Source organism: Crocodylus siamensis, chromosome 5 (assembly GCF_052110815.1).
Source record: "Crocodylus siamensis isolate JL-2025a chromosome 5, ASM5211081v1, whole genome shotgun sequence".
Taxonomy (NCBI): Eukaryota; Metazoa; Chordata; order Crocodylia; family Crocodylidae; genus Crocodylus; species Crocodylus siamensis.
Window position 1 is genome coordinate 114,423,826 of NC_143399.1, and position 22,789 is coordinate 114,446,614.

At 42.7% G+C, this 22,789-nt stretch overlaps 1 protein-coding gene across 1 annotated transcript in view; it reads right to left on the reverse strand.

Annotated features, from left to right (window-relative positions):
* Positions 1-22,789, reverse strand: part of CNTNAP2 (contactin associated protein 2) — a 1,889,175-nt gene that overhangs the window by 577,257 nt on the left and 1,289,129 nt on the right. Inside the window, exon 12 of the mRNA XM_090049982.1 lies at positions 13,758-13,877. Coding sequence (XP_089906108.1) covers positions 13,758-13,877 — 120 coding nt within the window. The remainder of the gene's footprint in view (positions 1-13,757; positions 13,878-22,789) is intronic.

A 22,789-nucleotide genomic window follows, 5' to 3' on the forward strand; every position in this document is an offset into this window, starting at 1 on the left:
TGTGTGAATTTAGTGTGCTAAATACTCAGCTCTAGATATCTACTGAGGAGTTAGAAAGCATGTCTAATATGCTTATCATTCATATCATAGCTCATTCTGCACTCACTTCTCAGTGGTGGAAGACCCTTGGAAGGGAACCATCAGAGAATTATTCTGCATTTGCTGGGTGGCCTGTACCAGCAACATTGTCTGTATGTGTATGTGTGCACATATACTAAGAGGGATATCTGCAGCAGCTTGCTCATTGCTGAATTTTTCTTTTTATAAACCATATGCCAGAGCAGATGAGAAGAGGCAGGAAGTCCTGAATTTTTCATGGTAAGAGTTACCTGCCCTTCTGGGTCAATTAATTTAGTGAATTAAACATCAGAGTGCAACACTGCACCCCGAACAATGATTAGGGAGTTTAAGTAGAACAAATTTCTCTCCCTCTGTTTAAACAGACCACTTTTTAATATACTTGAGTATGTAACTTACTAATAAATGAACTTAATATGCTGTTTGCCATATGAACAGATTTTGTTTCCTTTACATGAATCTACTCTGAGCTATTGCAGTTTCATGCAAACTAGAAAAATGACATGAAAACAATCCCCACTATTTGCACTATGGTCTTTTTAAGCTCCTTTTTGCTAGATGAGGAGTTTGTTTTCCAGTACTTCTGCCTGTCAACATGACAAACAACAACACTTCTCACCAACTAGGTCTTGATATGACAAGCCTAGGAGCCATTGTTTAAAATGTTTGCTCCTTCAGGGCAAGGAAACTTTTAGGAGAGGCATATGAGTGGAGGAGTGTTTGCAAGTCAGGGTATCCAATCTGAAACTACTAGCTTGTGACTACCAAGTACTGAAATGTTCCCCAAAGTCTGCAAGCATACACTGAAGAACCAAGAAATCTTTTTTTGTGGAAACAGATGTACACACACACAAAAAAGAAGACAACAATTTTATCCAGATGTAAAGTAAACTGGAATAGTCTCTCACTGACCTTCTTGCACTGATTTGTGCAATGAAAGCCTTTCATGATGAAATGCCTATGTGAAGCGGCTAGTATTTGCATCGGATTCAGATTAGGCCAATTCAGGGGACAGTGATTCGAATCACTGTCCCAATTGATTCAGAGATTCAGCTGCTGCTGAATCAGCTGAATCTCCAAATCATACAGGCCTCATCCCCCACCGGTTCTCCTGGCCCCAGCAGTGGCTGCCCCGCCTGCCCCAATTCCCAGCACTTCGGAAAAAAAGCCCCAATTCAGCAGCTGCTGCTAGGTGGGGGGGGGAGGGGGGAGATTCTCACTGCCTCCCACTGCCCCGTGCCACATGGGGGGCTCTGCACGAGCCCCTCAAAGCCCTGAGGCTGCTGCAGGAGTGGTGAGTCCCAGGGCTTTTCTCCATTTTTTTTCCCTTAAAGGGCCAGAGCTGGGGCAGGCAGGGCAGCAATGGGGGTGGAGGACTAGAGGAGCGTGGGGGGGTTATGGGGCTCAAGGTAGAGGCCCCCATGCAGTATGGGGCAATGGGGGGGCAGCAGTGATCACCTCCCCCCCCGGCAGTACCTGGTGAGCACCAGGGCTTTTCTTTAAAGGGCCAGGAGCTGGGGGGGTAGGCAGGGCAGCCATGGGGGTGGGCTGGGGGAGCGGACAGGGGATGAGGGAGCAGGCAGGGCTGGGGGCTGGCAGGGGTCCTCCCATGGTCCCCTCCCCTCCTCTCCACCAGCCTCCCGTCTCCCACCCCCTTACCAGCTGCAAGTCTGATTGCAGCTCCCTGCTGCAGCCACCAAGGACTGCCCAAATCATTGAAGCTCTCCGAATCTTTTCTAAAGATTTGGAGAGCTGTGAATCAATCTGGACCTTTTAACTGGTCCCCTGAGTCAATTTGGAGTCGGAGATTTGGCCACTGAATTGCGCCGAATCTCCTCTGAATCGAATCACCACCCGAAGTTTCACACAGCCCTATTTAGCTGCTAAAGACATTTCATTTATATCATTATAGAAGACCCTGTCTTAATGTAAATTCTCAGGGTGATCTGTCCCAAGAGACAAAATCCAAACAGAAACAGAAGTGCCGAAGAAACAGTTACTTTTAATAGAAGAGCTCAACAGAATAAGCTCTAATTAATAGCTATTCATGTCCTATTTGGCTTTTCTGTTGTTGTTAGGCATTCCTGACCACTTTGCCACTCACTTCCACACCACACAGATCTATCAACGTATTTCTTGAAAAATAGGCTTATATTTTAGAAGTTCTGTAATATGTAATAGTGTTTTCTCTCAATCTAGATACTACTCTTCAATTCCCAAAAAAGCAGGCATTTCCAGGAGTTGGAGATTATGGGTATCTTGTTTGCTTCAATGTTGTTTTTTATTGAACTACAAAATTTACCATCTGCATTGCCGTGTTCCTTTTCAGTGTCACTTTGCCGTTTTTGTCTTCTCATCCACAGCTACTTCTCCTGTGCTTAATGAAGCATTTTAACATTTAGTATGGTTGTGCCTGTGCTCTGCATGTGTAGTGACCTCAGTATGAGTGCTACCACTGGCTTCCCTTGGTATGCATGAGGATACAGGAACATATGACAGTTGCCCTGTCATATGCCGTTCAGAGCTTAGAGAAAGAAATGGGGAGAGGAAGAAACAAACAAATGAAGAGCCATTGTTCAGGGCAACTTGAAATGTACTATTAAGGATCAACATTCAAATTTGTCACTTATTCAATGGCTTCCACTCATATAGATGGTCTAAAAGCTGGTATTCTAGAGAAGGGCTTGAAAAAAAGGCAACAATTCATTGGATATTTTAGAGCTTGGATGTCTTTTCCACAGGTGCATATTAGGCTGTAGGGAATTTTCCTTTTGTATAGTTGGTGACTATAGTGCCTGCATGAAGCTTTAAAGCAGATTCCTACAATCCATATTAGATATCACTAGGTCAGATGGTTGAACTACAGGGTCTGCAATAAGACATTCATTGATCCATTTCACACACCCTTGAAAGAAAGGGTCTGAAATAAGGTATTCATTCTTGACCCCGTTTTCCCACAAAAATCTCTTGTTTCTCTTGTGGGGACAGTCCTGAGGCTTTTCAAGCTTAAGTCAATATGGGTTTTTGGATTCAATATGGCATCACAGATACTTTACAACAAGTAATTCAGACTGCTAATCTATATAGTCTCCATATTCCACCATTCATGGAAGTTCCTATTTGTCACCTTCTTTAGAACCAAATGATGGGTTCTCTCCAATCCCCCCAAAAAGATGGAGCTTTACTGTCATGGCTGATATTCCTTTCCTGTGATTCTAGAAACCGTGGTTATACTAAATGACCTTCATTTTCCTGATTGTGAGAAATGTCCTTACTTGGCCAGAACAAGGGACCTCAATGACATGGCAACCTCCATGGGCTTTGGCAGAATCCTAAACACTACCTGAAATTTCAGACTTACATTTTCTCCTGTCACAGCTCTTTTCTCTTACTTATCTTATTAATTCTCACTCTCATAGTACTTGTCCCTACTGTATTAAAAAAGAAAAATTATCGCATCTTTTGCAATTCTGCTGTGAAACAATGAATAAATGTTTGAGCAAGAGGTGAGGGTTTTTTTTTTTAATTTATCTTTTATCACAAAAAATCCTTGCACCTCACGCATTTCCTGGGTGATCACAGCTACAACACTCCTACCCTATTACTTAACATTTGTATACAGTCCAGGGGTCTGCTTTTTAGCAAAGATGTGGAGAAACTAGAGAGGTTCTAGAGGCAAGTGTCACAGATTTAAAACAGTTGAAATGCAAGCCATATAAGGAAAGGGTGAGAGAACGAGGTGTTTATTCTGACGAAAAGGAAATCATTAAGAGGAGACATGATAGCAATTTTCAAATATTTGAGAGGCTGCCATAACTGAGGAGAATAACTTTTCCCTTGAAGCAGGGGGCAGAAATAATGAAATGGGTTCACACTACAGCAAAGCAGATTTAGATTATACCGGAGGGTGGTGGTGGGGGTGTGAACCTTCCTGACTGTCAGAAAAATGGAACAATTGAACATGCTGGCCAGAAAATTGGAAAATCTCTTTCACTGGAGGTTTTCAAGAAGCATTTGCTTTAGATGGTATAAGAAATAGTGCATCCTGCATTCATTCAGGAGGTTGGACTAAATGACCCTTGAGGTCCCTTTCAAACCTATCATCCTATGATTATATATGAGATAGCAAAGAGAAATGTATTAAGCAGCCTAATGCTACAAGGTCTTTGAGTGGCTGATAAAACCTTGTGCTGGTGCCTGGCTTTTTTTTTTTTTTTTTTTTTACACTAGCAAGACAGTAAATAAGTAAGATTCAGCACCAAAAACAGAACCTGAATTTTCTATCAACAGCAGCTTCATCCTCTCTTAACTTCCTTTTTTTTCCCTCCTTCTGAAACAACATTTATTACCATCTTCAATACCATCTAACAAGAATGGTAAATAGTTTTTCTACTATAAAAACTGTACCAATAAAATGGGAAGTATATAAGGGATATTGGTAAAAATGAAGGCTCTTCTTAATATTTGACATTCAAATGTTTTAACTATCTCTTTCCTTCTTTTTCTGTACCTTCACTAAAAGGTTAAAAAGCATTTTCAATGTTCACTATTAGACTGAATGGGCCAACATCTCTGTATCCCTCCTCCTGGCCTATAATACTGTACAGGGTCATTTTTAACACCTTTGATTCTGTCCAGCAGCTGTTCATGTGCACACTCTTATTCTATGTTAACTGAAAGATAGTTAGTCCCTCAGTAAGAGTGAGATAAGAACTACCTCACACTTAGTGTGGGGCAGAAACCAATTCATGGACAACACCTGACACAATATACACTTATACCCTAACTTGTCTTGAGATAGCTTGTACAGGTCACCATACAGCAGTGTTCTCCAACCTTTTTAAGTAGGAGATGACCTCTGGCATTTAAAAGCAACCTCAAGATCTACCGTGTGCCACCTCCCTCCCCCCCAACCTAGCAGGTAAGTCTGTGGTGAGGGAGTGGGGAAGATTGAAGCAGAGGTAGAAAAAATTATTTGGGGGCACATCTCCCCAGCAGGAAAGTCTGTGGGGGAAGGAGTGAGGGGAGGGCAAAGGGCCATGGGGAGCAGGGTAGATTGAGGCCCCAACCCTAGCCCCACTTCCTCCCTCACAGCTGGGACCTTGATCTGCACCCCCAAATGGTGGAGAGGGAGTGAGGGGGGCTGGACACAGCTCCAGTGGGGGATGAAGCCATGAGATGCTCTTCCGGGGGCCATGGCAAGCAGGGGGAACAGAGCCTGGCAGGGCATGGGGGTGTGTGTCCCTTGAACTGCACGCTGGCCAGGCTGGCTGCCACTGTGGGCTGGGGCCAGGGCTGTGCTGGGAGCAGGGCTGTGTGTATGGGGGGTGCAGGCACCTGAAAATTTGCTGTAACTCCCGCTCCCAGCACCACCACCCAACCTGACCACAGTGCAGCACAGAGCACTGCTATGAAGAACACAGTGCTGCCTTCCCCTTCCCCCCTGGACTGGCGAGGGGTGGAGGGTTGGAGCTGAAAGGCAATGCCAGACTCTTTATGGTAGCAGTCTGCTCTGTGCTGCAGTGTGCTGCAGTTGAGCCAGGCAGTGGTGCTGGGAGCTTGGGCTATGGAAAATTTTCAGGTGCCTGCAGCATCCCACATAGCCCCGCTACCAGCACTGCCCAGTGTAGCCCCTGTCCCAGTCTACAGTGGCAGCCAGCTCTGCTGGGCTGTGTGCTCCCTGCCTCGCCACAGCCCTTGGATGAGCTGCTCATGGCTTTGTCCCCCACCCCGGCTGTACAGGGCCTGCTCCTGCTCCAGCTCCTCTCCCTTCCTCTCTCACTGCTGCTATAGCCGCCAACACTACCTGGCATTTGGGGGGGGGCGTGCCCCCCATCAGCTGCCATTGTGGGCTGGGCTTTGCATCCCAAGCCCAACTACAGCTGGCCTGGGGTAGCCCAATGCCATGTTTGTCCAGCCGCTGGTCTGAGCCTCATTTCTTGCCTGCCCAGCAGTGGGACTCATGTGGTGTCAGGCCGCACACAGGTGGGTTGCAACTGGGCTCAGGGCACAAAACCTAGACCAAAATGGTAGTTGCCTCTGCTGCACACAGATGGGGGGGGGCACATGTCCCCTGGGGCCTCCACCGGGGTGCGCACAATGGCTGGAGTGCCCCCGCCATGCCCCTGGATGAGCCACCAGGGCTCGATCCTCCCACCACCTGCCTGGCTGACCAGGGCCCCACTCAACTTACCCCTCCTCCTGCCTCTGCAGCACTGTCCCTGACCATAGGGGCCTCAATCTAGCCCCCACCAAGTCCCTCCCCCATGGACGGATCTGCTAGGCTGAGGGTAGGGCAGACACATACATGCATGTGCGCTCAGCCTCCCACTCCAGCCTGGGATTGAGTCCAAGAGGCTGTGATATGTACCAGTTGACTGAGATCCACCGGTTGGTGGCCACTGCTATACAGTTTCACAACATTCTTTGTCCATGGACAGGCTGCAAAGTGAAATTTCTTGCAAGACAATAAGTAAATGTAAGGACTTAAAACTCTGTGAAACTGACATATATGTATGCTAAAGGTGCAGTTAGATTGTCAAATTAGCCCTCAGGCAAAATGTCCCATTTGAAAAGCCAATTATACAGGATATTTGAAATAGAATTAAATATTTACCACTCTCAGGCCCTTTTCATCAAGTATGTGGTGATGAATAGCACATTTATATCCATGCCATATTTTTCTACATATGTCATAATAAAAAGCACTCCAGTGACCCACTTTTTACAGCAAGGAGAGACAATATCATGGAATATGACAGTTACAGCTGTTTAATACCTGTTCACAATGTCATTACAATAATTACTACATGTACCATTTTTATAAAACACCAAGAGAAAAGTTCCACACCTTCGTATAACTGGTAGGAGTGAGACAGGCAGTGAATTTAGTTAGTACCTTAAGGTGTGTGAAGGTATAAGGCTATATTGCCCTGACCCACACTGGGGGAAAAAAGTAATGAAAGATTACAGAAGTGTGAACAGGTACGCTGCACTACAGTGGTGATATAAAAGCCTACATAGAGAGCCTTAATGCCATCAGGTCCTTACACATATTCTGGTAGTATACCTTGAAGCTACCTAAATCATGGGAGAAACAAGATCATAAGAACACTCCTTTCCTACTGCAACCCCACAGAAGTCTAGAGAGCTCTTATTAGTACTCATATACTCATTGTCAACAAAGACTAGACCAAAGACTGATTTCTTCAGCGGTAATGGTTTCCATACATTCATTTCCCCATTAAGATACTTAAAGGGCAGCTAAAATTTGTTTTTATGGATACTTAGGATTGACAAACTGACTTGAATTATTTTTTAAATGAAAAATTCCACATCATCAGGTGCCTTTTCCAATAGGACTGGAACCTGCATTGCCTGAGGATATGAAGGAATAGGGAATAGGGATTTGGCAATATCAAAATGTCACAAGAGTTCTAGGCTAAGTATAGACATTCAAAAAGCCTGAGGCAGAATTGATCTAAGTTACATGTTTTAATGTAAGTGGAATAGGTTACGTCACTGGTAAATGAGACACACAATTGCCTTTTCGTGCTGGGAGGGGGAACACAGGTTTCCTGCACTGGCCAAGGCTAGCAACATGGGGGCACTCCTGCACACCTTCCAGCATGCTCCATGGGCTCCCTGGCCTGCCAGAAACTGTTGAGCACCCAAGCCACTCTTGACTGGGTGCCAGGCATGAGCGAGCATGCTCCTTTCCATCTCTAATGCCATCTGGCAGCCACGGGCATCTGTCAGCTGCAGGCAGCAGGACGGCGGGGAAGGAAGGCATCAGTGTCTTTGCATAAACCCCATCACAAAGCACCCCATGATGTACACACAGACCTGACAGTGAACCCAAGAGAACCCAATGCGTGTGGTCACAGCATCACAGAGGCTGACCAGGCTGCTGGTCACAGGCAAGCATTCCCCCTCCTGCGCCACATATGTGCAGCTGACTGATGCCTGTGACTGATAGGTGTCATGCAGGGGCAGAGGGGAACGCTTGCTTGTGACCAGCAGTCCAGTTGGGGTTCATGGGACTGTGCCCATTGAGCTCCTGTGCTCAGTGCCAAGTGTGTGGGTACATCATAGGGTGATTGATGATGGGGTGCAGAGGTATGGCCTGGGAAAGCAAGTGCCCAGGTCCCGGGGTGTGTGAAGGAGACACAGAAGCCTCCATTTCCCCATGTCTTCTCCCCCTGGCTGCAGCTGACAGATGACCAGAGGCAGGAGGTGGGGCATGGGAGAGAGGCTGTGCTGGCTCTGGTCTGGGAGACCCAGTGCCAGGTCTGTGTAGCTGTGCCTGATTGCAGAGGTTCTCCTGTGCTGTGTCAGGTGTGTGTATACAGCATGGGATGCTTGATGACAGCATGCAGGGTGGGTGCCCAGGCCTTGGAGTGTATGCAGGGGACAGAAGTCTCCGTTCCCCACCCCACTGCCTGGCTACTGCTGACAGATGGCAGGAGGCAGGGGTGGGGAGAGGCGCTGTGCTGGCTTGGGTCTGGGAGAGCCGAGTGGCGAGGCCTGCTGGGAACTTGGGCAGAGCAGCTGAGTGTGGATTGAGTTCTAGCATGCCCCCCTGCAAGGGGGGTAGTGGGAGGCTGCAAAGGCACTTGGGATGCTGACAGGCAGCAACCTATCTTGAATCGATGAGGGAATTGGTACTGAAGTTCGATGCACCAGTCTGACCTAAATCAATTAAGCTTGAGTGCACATCAATCCAGGTCTGTCTTAGACTGGGTTCCAGCATTTTTAGATCAGTCTGTGTGCATTGAACTTCTGTTCTGTTATGGTTTTAGACTGGTTTATGATCATATAGACTGGTAAAATGTAATATCTGTATCTGGCTCTAGTGAAGATCCAAGACAGAAGCAAACCAGATCCTTACAAATGAACTCTATAACTTTTGGGAGCCCTCACAGAATTCAGTTTTGGAGTAACATCCTAACTTCACAAACTAAGCCTTCTAGTATAGCGAAATGAACCAAAGCAGTAAAACCGAGCAAAATAGAACTTTTGTGAAGTTTAATTTTGGATTCATCTCATGAGTTTGGCTAATCTTGAATGCAAATTAATACTGTACAATATGTCAGGCCACAGTAAAAAAAAAAAGAAAAAAACAACCCAAAACCCCCACCTTTGCATAAATGCATTCTTCTGAAAGGCTTAAAGCTACAGCTGGACAAATGGTATAAATGCGGATTTGCAAATATTACTGCAAAGTGAGTTTGGTATGCTGATATTCACCCAGTTGTTAGTATTTATGAGTATTTGGACAACTGTTAGGCATCTCTAAACATGGTTCTAATTTTTAAGGCCTTACTAATTTAATAGTAAATATGAAATATCAAACAAGTTAACTTTGCTATGAGGACCTTAATTTTTATGCTTCCCCTTTTTCATAATGCAGCACTGTGTTTGGGGACAAAAGGAATAGCTTTTTTGTTTTGAATATAAACAGCATTTTAAAGAAAAAATCGGATGGTTTCTGGTGCTCTTGTTCTTTACAGATACATTTTATTCTGTATATTTTGCTTATGCTCAAGATAAGGCAAAATATTTTAAAAGACAGCACATTTTTTCTGCTACCAGAAAGATATCTCTGAAGGGCAGAACTCATCACCATGACACATTCCTGACTACTAAATCAAGACACTTTAAAAATATTGACATGAATTAAATTCTAGAAATATGGACATCTGTCTACTGAACTGTGGTTTTCTCTTCTGCTTTTCTAAGGGAAGGTGACCTTACTGACATACCACTAGGATCCCTAACTTGTTGCTCTGACGCTTTCTGGTAAAAAGATGAACACAATATTTTCAAGACCTGAGAGTCAGAGACTTTCTGGGTTGCAGATGGCTGATTTTTTTCTGTTTTTGGCAAAATATATTTAGAAACTGGGGATAGGGTATTAATGTACTAAAGACCTAGTCATTCAAATTTCCTCTTAAAACAAATTGGCAAGTTTGGTAAGCAAGGTCCACTGATGCCTTCACAAAACTAAGAGATATAGTCGGTATACATGATGAATGAGGAGAGACTGAATGCATTTTAGATCGAATAAGCATCGGGTTCTACACTGGTCTTAGGGCCTTGTTACGCCTTACTCTGTGTTGCACAAATTTTGACTGGGGTTTGGAGTAGTCAGGCTTCAGGGCTCCTCTCCCGTTCTGGGCTTTTCCCTTGCCCCCTGCCCCTCAGGACTCCCCCAGTTCTCTCCTCTGCCAGCCCTGGGGTTCCCCCGATCCCTCAGGGCTCCCCTTTGCCTTCTGTCTCCCCCTTCACTTGGGGCATTGGCTGCCTGTGCTGTCTGTCTTAGGGAAGCAGGCAGGGAAGGGTTAACCTGCCTGCTGGGCCACTGCTTCTGGGCTGCTGCTTTTCCTGGCTGCCTGCCATTGCTGGCCCAGACTCTGGACAGGCCCCTGTCACCTGCCATGGAGCCCAGGCTGCTCATGGCAGGCAGCAGGGAGGCTGCAAGCAACTGCACTGGGGACCACAGTGTCCTCGTCTGGCTTATTGCCGACAGCAAGTGCGTACACACTTCTGGGTGGACGGCAGGGAAGGGGCTGGGGCTGCACTGCCACAATGAGTATTGCGCCTTTCCAGGTACCTGCCTTTGGCACTCTGACATCTTACAAGTTGAGGTTGCAGTTGTTTTTGGTACTCTGCCCAAAAACTTTGCTGACCCCTGCACTAAGGTGTAGCTTAAAACGGCCATGCTTTAGTGTGGAGGCAGGCAACAGCCCACCAGGCCATCCTATCTGCCCCACGGGGCCCTAAACATTTTAGAAAATTCATATTTATCTGCCCCTGGCTGCCTGTTAATGCAGCCCTCGATGGCTTGCCAAAACTCAGCAAGTGGCCCTCTGCCCAAAATAATTGCCCACCCCTACTTAGTGTAACATGAGCTGGGTAACACAGATCAGAGACAAACCTGCCATGTGAGTGGTGCAACTCTGAGCTACATAATGAGTGTTTAAAAACAGTTTTCGCTGTTAAGTGTGTGGACTATTCAGGAGCTAAGAGCTCCAGAAGCTGCCCAAAATTACCCTGTAATGAGGTCCTAAATCACAGAGCTTTGTCTCATTTTAAGCAAAACATTAATTCTCATTCATCTAATAGAGTAATTTCTTCCAATATAACTGCAATGCATGTATTTTCTTGAATTCCCTATTGATTAGTTCACTTCATACTGTCACGTTAAGTATCTTTCAGTACATTTCAAAAGGCAACAAAAGATGCACATTGATATTATTTTCCTTTTTCCATCGGAATTGATGTATTTCAGACAATGCTACTTCATTTTTTGATCAAGATTTAGGAAGTAGGTGATCTAAATTGTAACAGGGAAGACCTTAGTTGTTTATTCGAGATATTTATAATATTTTTATGGGGAATAATAGAAACCAATAAAAGTAACAGGGATAAACTGCATTATGTTAAGGGCTTTTATAATTTGTCTTATGGTCAATGAGTGTTAGAACGACCTTCTAGTTTTAAAAGCAGAGTGATTAAACTTACTTTCATGCCAATTTTCACAGTAATACTCTAAATCGTTAGCATTTTAATGGAGGAATAGTTCTTTCAGAATCTCATTTATAGTTTTAAATAGAGAATTATATCTGCAGTAAAACAAAATATATTAAGCAGGAGTTGGTGGCAAGATTGATTAAAGCAGTGGTTTTCAAACTTTTTCATGGAATGCATTACATCTTAATGCAGATGACAGGTCATGGATCATCTACACTCCGCGTTACCATCCCATCTCATCAACTGTCCAAACAATTTCTCTCAGGCAACTAAAACAATTATTTAATGGAACAGTACTATTAGCATGACAAGGTAGTTTCTAGTTTGGAGGAAATTAGTGGATTTATTTTGCTGTCTTCTGGTATATTTACTACTTAGCATATGTCAGAGGTACCAAAATCCTAATCAGACATACTTTTTCATGTCCAGCATTATTATTGCAAAAAACAAAAAAAACCCCCAAACCACTATATACTTAAATTTATCCTTGAATAGCACCCAAAGCAACATACAGCTAATGCTGAATCTTGCATTTATTTTCTTTAGCAGCAGGAAACACTATAATATATCAGAGGGTCCTGGCATTGTTTCCTGCTGTGGCTGCCTGTTTACTTACTGATACAGTTCAAGGTTCTGGTTATGATTTAGATGGCCCTAATAGGCGAGGGACCCAGTTGTCAGAGACAGCCTTTCCACCTATGTTTCATTGCAACCTGTTAGACTTGTCTCTCCAGCCCTGGCAACTTTGGTATAATGCCCAGAATCTGGATGAAGCTCATTTTTCCAGGTCTACATTTTAACATTTAAAACAGCCTGCAGAGGAGCAGGAGCTAACTGGCTTTAGGTAGCTCTCCCTCCCATAAGTCCTCTTGATCCTCAGTTGGAATTACCTGACCTTGTCCCATTTTGCTATGACAATCCTCTCTACCAGACCCAAACAGGATGGATGACTTCAGGTTCTCCAATACTGCCTGTCACCACTTATGGTAGCAATGATGATCTATGCTACTATGGTTTCTGTGGTTTCTTCAGATTAATTATACAGCCTGCATCAGAGTCTTCTAAAGCAAACAGACCACAAATTTGTAGCTTGCTGATTTTTCAGGCAACATTTTCTTTTCTTTTGGGAAATTCATAGAATAAGTAAAGATTTGTCTTGTGGCAGTTGCCTGGAATCTACCAGTCCTTGCATTTCCTTTTAACTAGGGTCAGCTAAATGCCAACATAAATTATGCCATGTTTAAACACAGGAAATGATTAAATAATTCTTTGACCATCTCAGCAACCATTTCTCATTTTCTTTGCTCACTCCCCATGGCTTGATGGCGATACTGTTTACGGGATGGAGTCTCCTTTCCTGTTCCCTTTGTCCAAAAGGGAGGGAGTTGGGAGCATAGGTGGCAGAGGCTCTGTCCCTCAGTACCTCTCTTTAAAGGTTACAGGATTCTTCTTTTCTTGGAGTATAACCACATGAAACTGAGAGGCAGTTAGCCATGTTAGTCTGAAGTCAAGCAGAAAGCAAGGCAGATTTGCACATTTATAAATTAACTAAATTAGAAATTTATAACATAAGCTTTCATACAGTGGTAATTTCAACAAAAGAAGACTGATTAGAAAACAAAGAGAACTTGAAACAACAGAAATTGCATCTTTAATACTACAGAGATGCAAACACTTCTCCAGCTAAACTGCTTATTCTTAGGTTAGGCAAGAGAGAAAGGGTAAAAGATGAAAAAGTAAAATTCAGTCCCTACCTGAACATTCTGGTCTGTCCGTGAGTATTATGTTATCTAGACAGAAACAACACTATGCCAGATCCAGATAAACTTTTTACTCCAGGTTTCCCTGATCAAGTCCTGCTACTTCCCAAGCCAGATTTATCCAATTACTTAAAAACACTGGCTAAGTGGCAAGTAGGCCACTGAGGATACAAACCCTCTTGAGTGTTAGTAAATAGCTATATTGCAAATGGTTAATCACTTAGCTCAGAGATTACTTTTTTCAGACTACCCAAGCTTCTCATTACAAACTCGTAGCATTTGTTTTTCTTTTGCCATGCAATATGAATTATGTACAAGTCTCCAGACCCTCTGTCACACTGTCATCTAAAAAAATAACACAAAATTAGTACATTCCATAGTTACCTGTCATGTTGCAGTAAACTTTCAAAGGTCCCAGTGCCCCACTGCCATCTGGATCTATCCAGTACTGATTTGAGAGTTTGCCCAAGTGTTTGTATGCTTCACAGGAGAGTTCATAAAGAGCTGGAATAAAATAAGTACACTAAAATAAGAGACTTTAAGTTCAGCAGAAAATTAATGCAATCACCAAAAACTTCATTTTAGAATCCACAGTAGTGATGTTATCTATTAGTTATGACACTTAAATTGATAAAAGGAACACTCTTTTCCAAGCTAAGATAGTCATTAAAGTTGGCTATAGAAACCTTGATGCAACAAACCATACCAATTTTTGGAAGAATACCAGAAAAGTGTTCCAATAATTTCAGCATATCCCATTTGGGGATTTTTGAATGAAACATTTCAATTTGTTTTGAAATTATTTTTGATAAAGGATTTTGTTTATACAACATAATATAAAATAAAAGAACTGATTATAAAAATAAAAGAACTAAAATGAACAATTTCTATTGAGAAAAAAGCCTTCCAAAGTCTTCCAAAATTATCTTCAGATAATTTGAATTTCAAATTCTTGAATTCCATCATTCATGTAATTTTTATCCTCCGCATACCTTTGCTGGTAAATTTTCCAATAATCCCAGAGAATTTAAACATTGAAAATTCTTTCATAGATTTAAATTGCATAAGGTCAAACATGTAAGCATTTAGGGTTAAAATTATGGAGTTGCTGCCATTAAAAAGTGAATTAACACCACTTGTCAGCTGATGTTATACATAATATCACAGGTACCCAAATATAATGGTGACTGCTACAGTTCTTGTAGTAGAGAATACATTTTCTTCTGAAACTCCTGGAAGTGTCTTTGCTGGTTGTGTGTGTGTGCATGCGCGTGCACACACATGCACTAACCCACAGACATATACATTCCATTCTAGATGTTAAACTAGAAGAGTTGCATATTGTTTCCAAAGTAAATAAGTAAATGGATCATTTTCCTGAGCAGTTTTTGTAACAAAAATGAACAAATTATTTTTGGTAAGATCTACATTATCTATGTTACTCCAGAACCAGATGGTGCAGCTTTTTTGTTTGGAGTCAATCAATCAACTGCTAAACAAATGAAATGTTTGTTTAACCAGATTTCATATCCACTCTAAAAACCCATCTAATTTGTTGGCAAGTCCTACAAATGATCTCCTTGCTATGACTGGCTTTATTTCAAATGTCCATAAGGACAAGCAATTCTGCTGGGCTTTACATGATCAGTGAATGATGGATCCCCCTTGTTTAAAGGCTTCCAGCCAACTATTAGAAAACAAGATGAAGAGGCCAGAAATATACTACATTTTCTGATATACTGTAAGAGAGACAGGTGACTGTGCGAGAGAAAAAGAGAATGTCTCTGACCCCCTATACTCTAGTGTGAAAAATAAGAACACACTGCAAAATATATTTCCTTGTTAGTTAAGGGTGATTTAGTTTCATAAATTAAAATTATACAGAAAGCTAAAGCTTCCAATTAAACAGCCATTTCCTTTCCCCACATCTCAGCTGAAGCTGACAAATATTCTCCTTCTATAGAGACTGCACATGTTTTTAAAGACTTGATGCAGATATTTAGCATCCTCTTGAGTTGCAGGGAACATTGAATAAATTACCATATTCATTTAAATAACGCATGTACCTGCCTCCAAATAATTATCCTTCCAAAACTCTGATGCTGGTTTTAAACGAGGAATCTGATTCCCACACCTGAATGGAGGTGCAGGGATGCAAGAATGGCTGCCAGAGGTCATGTTTCCTTCCTGTTCATATCGAGGAGGGGCCAAGTCTCAGCCAAAAACTAATGCCTGTCACAGCCACTGAATTAGCAGCAGCTTTTGGCTGAGCAAGTAAAGAGGACAAGCAAGACTGTCCCTCCTCCCTACAACCAGAATTCAACCATGGCTCTGGAAAAACATTTTTCATTTTTCCTTCCCAAAACAAGTTTTTGTGTCTTCTTTGAGGGTATATGAGAAAATATGGTATAGAAGTTTCCTCTCACCCTCCCCCAGAAATGTTTTTAAAAGCTAACCACACATAGTTTTGAAAGAATCACATTTCAGTCAGTGAAAGCAGCTTAGTAGAGAGTGTGGTATTTCAACAGTGCCATAGCATGGCAAATATGGTAACTACACTTAAGAAAGGACTGTTTCTTAGCAAAACAGCTTTACTCTTTGTAGAGGAACAAACCATGTACCATATAGGATGCGCTTGCCAAACTGCTAAATGCCCTGTGAAATGGCATAAAACTCTATTGATTTAATTGCTATGACACTATCAAAAATACCTTAACAGCTGTAGAGGGGAAAACAAAAGAGTTAATGGAAACTGTTAACCATCTCACCTATATATTAGGAATGATATAGTTGGGGATGGTTCTGCATTGAACCGGGGGTTGGCCTATAACTCCTGAGGTCTATTCCAACCCTACTTTTCTATGATGCATTACATTCAACATTTCTGGATAAAGAATGCATCTCCTTGATTAATTTATTTCATTAGGTACCATTTCTTCCAACAGTGCCCAATGTGTGCAAGGTATTCTGCAGACAATTCAGATATTCATGTATTTCTTTCCTTTTTCAAAAGCTGACAGGATAGTTAAGAAATGATAGGTAATTATGCAGTAGCACAGATGAAGGTGCATTTAAATGTTGACAGCCCTGAAGACAACACTCCTCTATTAAGTTGCAGATGAGACAAGTATTGGCAGCAAAATGGAAGCTTTCCCTCTGCACCTTAAAAGGAATCACTTGTAGTTCATTTTATTGAGTTATCATTTTTCAAGTATCAGACTGAAGTACTGCACAAGGCACAAATATAGTCTCTCCCACAATGAGCTCTAAAAATCAGACAAAAACATGCCAGAAAAATCTCAGGCCTATTGACAAATTACGGTTGTAGATCAGTCTCTCCCATATGGACTTGCATGTAAGTAAGGCCTTGTAGGAAAAAATGGGAATTAAGGAGGGTTTCACAGAAGAAAGAACAGGAGACTGGTACAGCAGGATGAGGAGTGATAGTGACAAACAAGCCACTTAGAGTGCTGACAAATGTGCAGGCCCCCACTCTAACTCATGGCACTTTCCATAAAGCAGCAGGGATGGGCTGGACTGCATTAACCCAGCCGTGATTACATGACAGAATGACCCTAGAGAACAGAAGGTCTCTAAGATGCTCTGAAGTGGAGCATCTTCATCTGATCTCTCATTTGATGAGGGTTAATTTGATGTGCAATCAGTGACTTTTAAAGTGCTCTGCAGCCATGCAGGTGTGTCGTGGCATGGCTATAGAGAGCTTTCAGGGGGCTGATCATGCAACAAATGTAACTTCTGTCTGCACTCATAATGACAGTAGAAGAAGGAAATGAAGGGATCAGAGAAGCTGCCCTATTCACAGAAGAAGGGTGTTAATTAAGATGCAAAACAGAAGACATAACCAGGTTCAGTTTGTATAGGTTTTGAAAGCAGATGTGAAAACCTTTAAATTGGATTTGCTTGACAAAGGATGCCAGTAATTGTAATTTTTAGAGGATAGTGACAAGAGTTTGGGGAACCATTAAGTGCTGGCGATCATTTCGACCCTTATATGGAGAGGAAAGTGAAAGAAGAAACAAAGAAGAGGAAGTAGCTATAGAATAGGAATAAGAGGATAAGCAAACATTTTATCTGGAGCAAGAGCGAGAAAAGGTTTTTTGGGTTTTTTTTTTAATAAGCAGAATTGTAGAGAAAAACCTGTCTGGAGTTGCCAATGATATGGGTATATGAAAATGAGGAGAAGAAGGATATGTTAGAGGCTTTGTTTTAACCATATGCAATTTGGAGGACAGATTGAACCTCTAAAGGGAAAACAGGGGAGACTGAAAGAGATTCAGGCATAGATACAGGAGACAGACAGACTTAACAGTCTCTAAAATGGTGACAACATAAGCAGATGAAATCACAGAGGCAGATGACAGAGTGCAAAACAGAAAAGTACCACAATCACAGCTCAGATGAACATTAACCCAGACCTTTTACTGTTTTAACCTTTCTCTTGGAGTGCTATGTCCATATTGATACAAAAAAGTCATAGGAAAATACAGTTGGAAGTGGCCTAAGGAGCTAATTTAGTCCATCATGACCTGGTTTTCCCTGATTAAAAAAAAATGCAAATTCTCTGATAAAACTCCCAAAATCTGTGATTAAAATGGAAGGCACTGCACAACCCCGCTGGTGCCCCACACACCCCCAGGACTCTCTCCACCTCTCACCGAGCCCTACTCATGCCCCTCACTGCTCCCCAGCCCTGCTGGTGCCCATCACTCCCTGCACAGCCCCCCAGCCCTACTCACAGCTCCCTGCCCTCCCCGCCAGCCCAGGCAGAGGACTCCCCCAGCTGCCAGGGCTACAGGGTCAGGAACCTGGGTCCACAGCCTCTTGCCCCTGGCAGAAGGTGGCAGCTGCTGCAGTGGAGCAGAGGCCTGTTCCCTGACCCCACTGCCTGCAAGCTTGTGTGGTGGGGCATGTCTCCCCACCACGGTGTGCACTCCCAGGGATCAGGAGGGTTCCATGCCCCCCAGATCTGTGTGTAGGGCGGGGGCTGTGTGCTGACCACTGAGCTTGGGCTCCCCACCCTGCTGCCTTCCCCTGGTGCCTCCACAGCCAGGAGGCAGAGCAGGGTCACACAGGAAAGCTGCTTGATGCTGTGAGCTCTGCACTGCCCTGGAAACACATCCCATGTGCACGGCAGCAGCAAGGGGCACAACTCCATACTGCTGCCCCCATTGCTGCCATGCGGGCAAGGGATGCATTGCCAGGGCAGTGCGGGACTTGTATTGGCAAGCATCTTTCCTGCATGAACCTGTTCTGCCCTGTTGCACTGGGTCACACCCACTGGGCTGCAAAGGCCCCAAGGGAGGGCAGCAGGATAGGAGCCTGAGCCCGCAGTGGGCAGTCTATGCCCCATGCTCAGGTCTTAGGGGCGGGGGTCTCCCCTGCCTCTCAGAAGTGCATGCAGTGGCAAAGAGCTGACCCAATCTCCTCCAGGCCCCCTGGATAAGCTGCCTGTAGCCCCATCCTGCTCCCCACCTGGGCTCTGTGGTGCATATTGTAGCCCCATGCCTCAATTGGGCAGCAGTCCCAGCCTGCTCAACTCCCTCCCTCTCTATGGGGGCCTCAATCCCTCCACCCCTACATATCTATGGGAGCTGCTCTCCAGGCTGCCTGGTGGCCATGTGCATATACATGCACATGGTGCCCCGCATCTGACTGCCCTCCTCCTGCTCCCCACCCCCAGCCACTACGAATAGTATTTCATCACCAGACAGGACTTCTGGTGGCAAAGGTCAGGGGGTGGGACTTCCGGTCCCAAAATGGCGACCTGGAGTGGGGCAACTGAAGGGGCGGGGGTATCCATGCGGCCCTGGACAGCTTTCCAAAACTCATCAAGCGGTTCTCCACCCATAAAATTGCCCACCCCTGCTCTACCCCCTCTTCTCCCCCACCCGAAGGCTTGCCAGCTGCCTTTCCAGCATGCTTATTGGTGTGTTTCACAATGACTCATCTACACTGCCTTTGCCTCGGTGTGCTGGAAAATCTGTCTCTTCTAATGTTATCTACCTGATTTATGTAAAATATGTAGATATTAAGATAATGGTATGTATGTGTATTTATGTAATGTATGTATGTTTGCTTGTATGTATGTATTTATGTAATAAATAAAATAAAAATACATAAATATATGTATGTGTTTTCTTGTAAATTCTATATTATAATATGCAATATAATTATGCTGTGCTTCCCTGCACAGTGAATGGAATGCACACTGTGAGAGAAAGCATAGATTTGAAAAGAATCAAAATAGACTAAACAAAAAGAGGATTTGGGGGAGGAATAAATTGAAAGGTTTCAATCAATGAATATATTAATCAAATAAAAGGGTATAGAAGGAAAGCAAAAGGTATTGCTGAATCTCACTTGCTAGGTTAGTAAGTAGGAAATCACTGGTAGTAGCCTTCATTGTCTAACGCTGCTGAACTTCTGGAAGATAGCTCAGTAATTGACTCCAAGGCAGAAAGCAGGCCAGTTCAAACAATGCTGCCTTTTGTGCTGTTTTTCCATCCCTCCCCCAGAGCACTGGGATTGGAAGGGACCTCAGGGAAGGCCCACAGCCACTGGCCAGCTACACAGTCAATATCAGAGCAGTGCTTCCCCGCTCTTCCCCCTCCCTTTCCTTAGTTTTTGTTTCCCTGCAGGCAAGCCCTCTTCAGCTTCAAAAGTCAAAACGTTTTGAAACTTTTGAAATGTTTCGACTGCCCTCATTTCATTTCGAGGCTGTTTCAAAGCCCTTCATTTCATTTTAGTTTCACTGTTCTGGGCTTGAAATAGGTCAAAACAGCATTGAAATGAAACAGCTGGAGAAATTTTGCACAGCCCTACCTCTAATATGAAATACTATATAAATGTGCAATAGCCCGCGCTACTGCACAGTAGCAAAGGTGAATGGTGTTTTCATGGTGCTTAATGCACAGTAGAATTGTTTTACTGTGCATTAGCATGGCTTTTTCTGTGACATGCTAATATGTGGTAGAATTAGTCTACGGTGCATAAAACCATGTCTCATGTAGTTGAACATGTGGCCAGTACCCAGGCTTTGGAGCATATAGGAGACTTTCAAGGTTCCCCTGTGTTCCAGAGTTTAGGAACACACCTTAGCTAATCATGGCTCCCAGCTGGAGGAGTGCAGGGAGATAAGTTTGCTACTTGCTGGTATAGGGTGAGACCAAGATTGCAATACGGCATGGTGGGATCTGATATGTGATCCCACAATTGTGCTTCTACCCTGCACATGTGGCAAGGCAGGAAGCATGATTATTGGAATACGGCATCAAATTCCATACCATCTTCATTTTAACATCTGTCAGGGGCTCATGTGCCCCCATAACTTCTCAACTGTATTGTTATCTTAACATTCTTTCTGCTTTAGAAATGAGAACTTTAAAAAAGACCTAATTTAACATAAAGAGACTTTTTAAAAGTGCTGTAATACCATTCATAAACTTGTCACCTAATTTTCTAATATTTTGAGATGGGGTACTGCCAAGTTCAAAAAAGTTATGACGGGTTGTTTTGAATTTAAGAAGGTTGAGAACCACTAATGTACGTAATTATTACCCCAATAACTGGATAAATAGACTGTTTTTATTTCAGAGCACTGGATTCATTTATAAATAAAAGAACTGGGTGGATAACCCACATACCATGGGGACAAAGATGTTTATTGTGTTAAGACACTGGGAATGCTTATTTGGCAGTAAACAAGGCCACTGCAGAGGGTGAACATGAAGCTAAATGTTCTTTCATTTACATTGGGGTAGTTAGGAGTAAAGTTACTGAAAAGTCAACAGAATTAGGTTATGTTAATACCAATGAAAGGGAAAAGAGAATCAGTAAAAAGTCCAGCCAAACCTTTCCTCCACAATTTCATGGGTGGGGTGGGAATAATGGAGAGGGGAATGCTATTGAATGTTCTGTATGGAAGAACTCTTAATTTGTTAGTCTGAAGACTTGTAAAGACACAAAAAATTAGACAAAGAGAGCTGCAAGCCAAAGAAGGAAAACAAAAAGTTACTGAGAAATACATTACAGCCCGAAATGACGTATCTGCAGATCAAAAAAAAAAAAATCAATTCCAGGTGAAAGATCCTTTGAATTCAATATAGCTAGAACTATAGAGTTATATTGCCATTTTGATCATTAGTTAGACCATTTTTAAAGGAAATGAAATAAAATGAACAGCAAAAGGTAAAGTTCAAAAAATGATGTGACTATTTCCTGATAACAAGGCAAACTCAACATATTTCAGTGTTGTTCCTGGGCACTTTTTTATAAATGTTTTGAAACACTTCCCTGCTGCCTACTCAATTATTTTTAATTAGAGCAATGCAAGCCTTAAAATACCTGAGTTCTCATTAACACCTGAAGATTAACCTCATCTTTCCTGAATTTCTTCAGGTTTTTTTTTTAATTGAGTGCATTCATCAAATTACATTATTCCCTGGGATATGCTGTCTCATAACTAGCCAAAGGCAGACCTTTTAAAAATCTGTTAGTGCTCAGATCTGCAGAACTATTCTATATCATGATCAAAGATGCCAAAGCCAAGGTAAAATATTGTTAATTATTGCATAATCTCCTTTTTATTCATGTTCATCTTACTGAAAACAAAAAAAGTTGTCCTATTTTCTGTTGCCTTTAAGTGTTGCCTTTTTACAAATTTAATATATTTTATATTTTAACATCACCACAATTGCTTTTAAAAACAGGTAACAATACTCCTAAATATGTAATTGTGTACTCATAAAAATACATTTTGTATTCATAAAAATAATTAAATAACACGCTTAACATTTTCCTCCCTAAACCTACCCAGAAAGGATCTTTTCTCATTCGCAGATCAGTAACTTAATATGATCTTGATTATCTTGAGATTGAACTGGTTTCAGAAGGTTTTGCCAAACTTCCAAATGATAATGATGCCCTTTGTTATCAGTGCCAGTGGCAAAGCAGATGTGATTTGAAATTACTGCTGAACATTGCCAGGGCTTTCCCTCCTCCCCTTCTTTTTCAAATCTCTGGCAGGCTGTCTATATAAAAATTGCTCAACTCACTTTCAGCTATGAGTCAAATCTAAAATAAATTAAAAAACAAAAATGAAAGAGTGTTTCAGCACCAGTATCATATCAATACATACCTCCCAACCCATCCCCCACCCAGTCATCTCCCACCAAATTATGTTAGCTGAGCAGCAAAGGAGATAACACAAGCACTTTGATTTTAGATCCACATTCAAATCGGCTCCCAGAAATTAACTCAATATATGCCTTCTTTTTATTCTTGATTCTAAGTATAATTATTTTTTTAAAACTGATACAGCATGGAAAAGGTGCTAGGAAAATAATTAGAACATCTGTTCTATTTGTTTGTCATTCTCTCTCTTTTTTCTGAAGTAA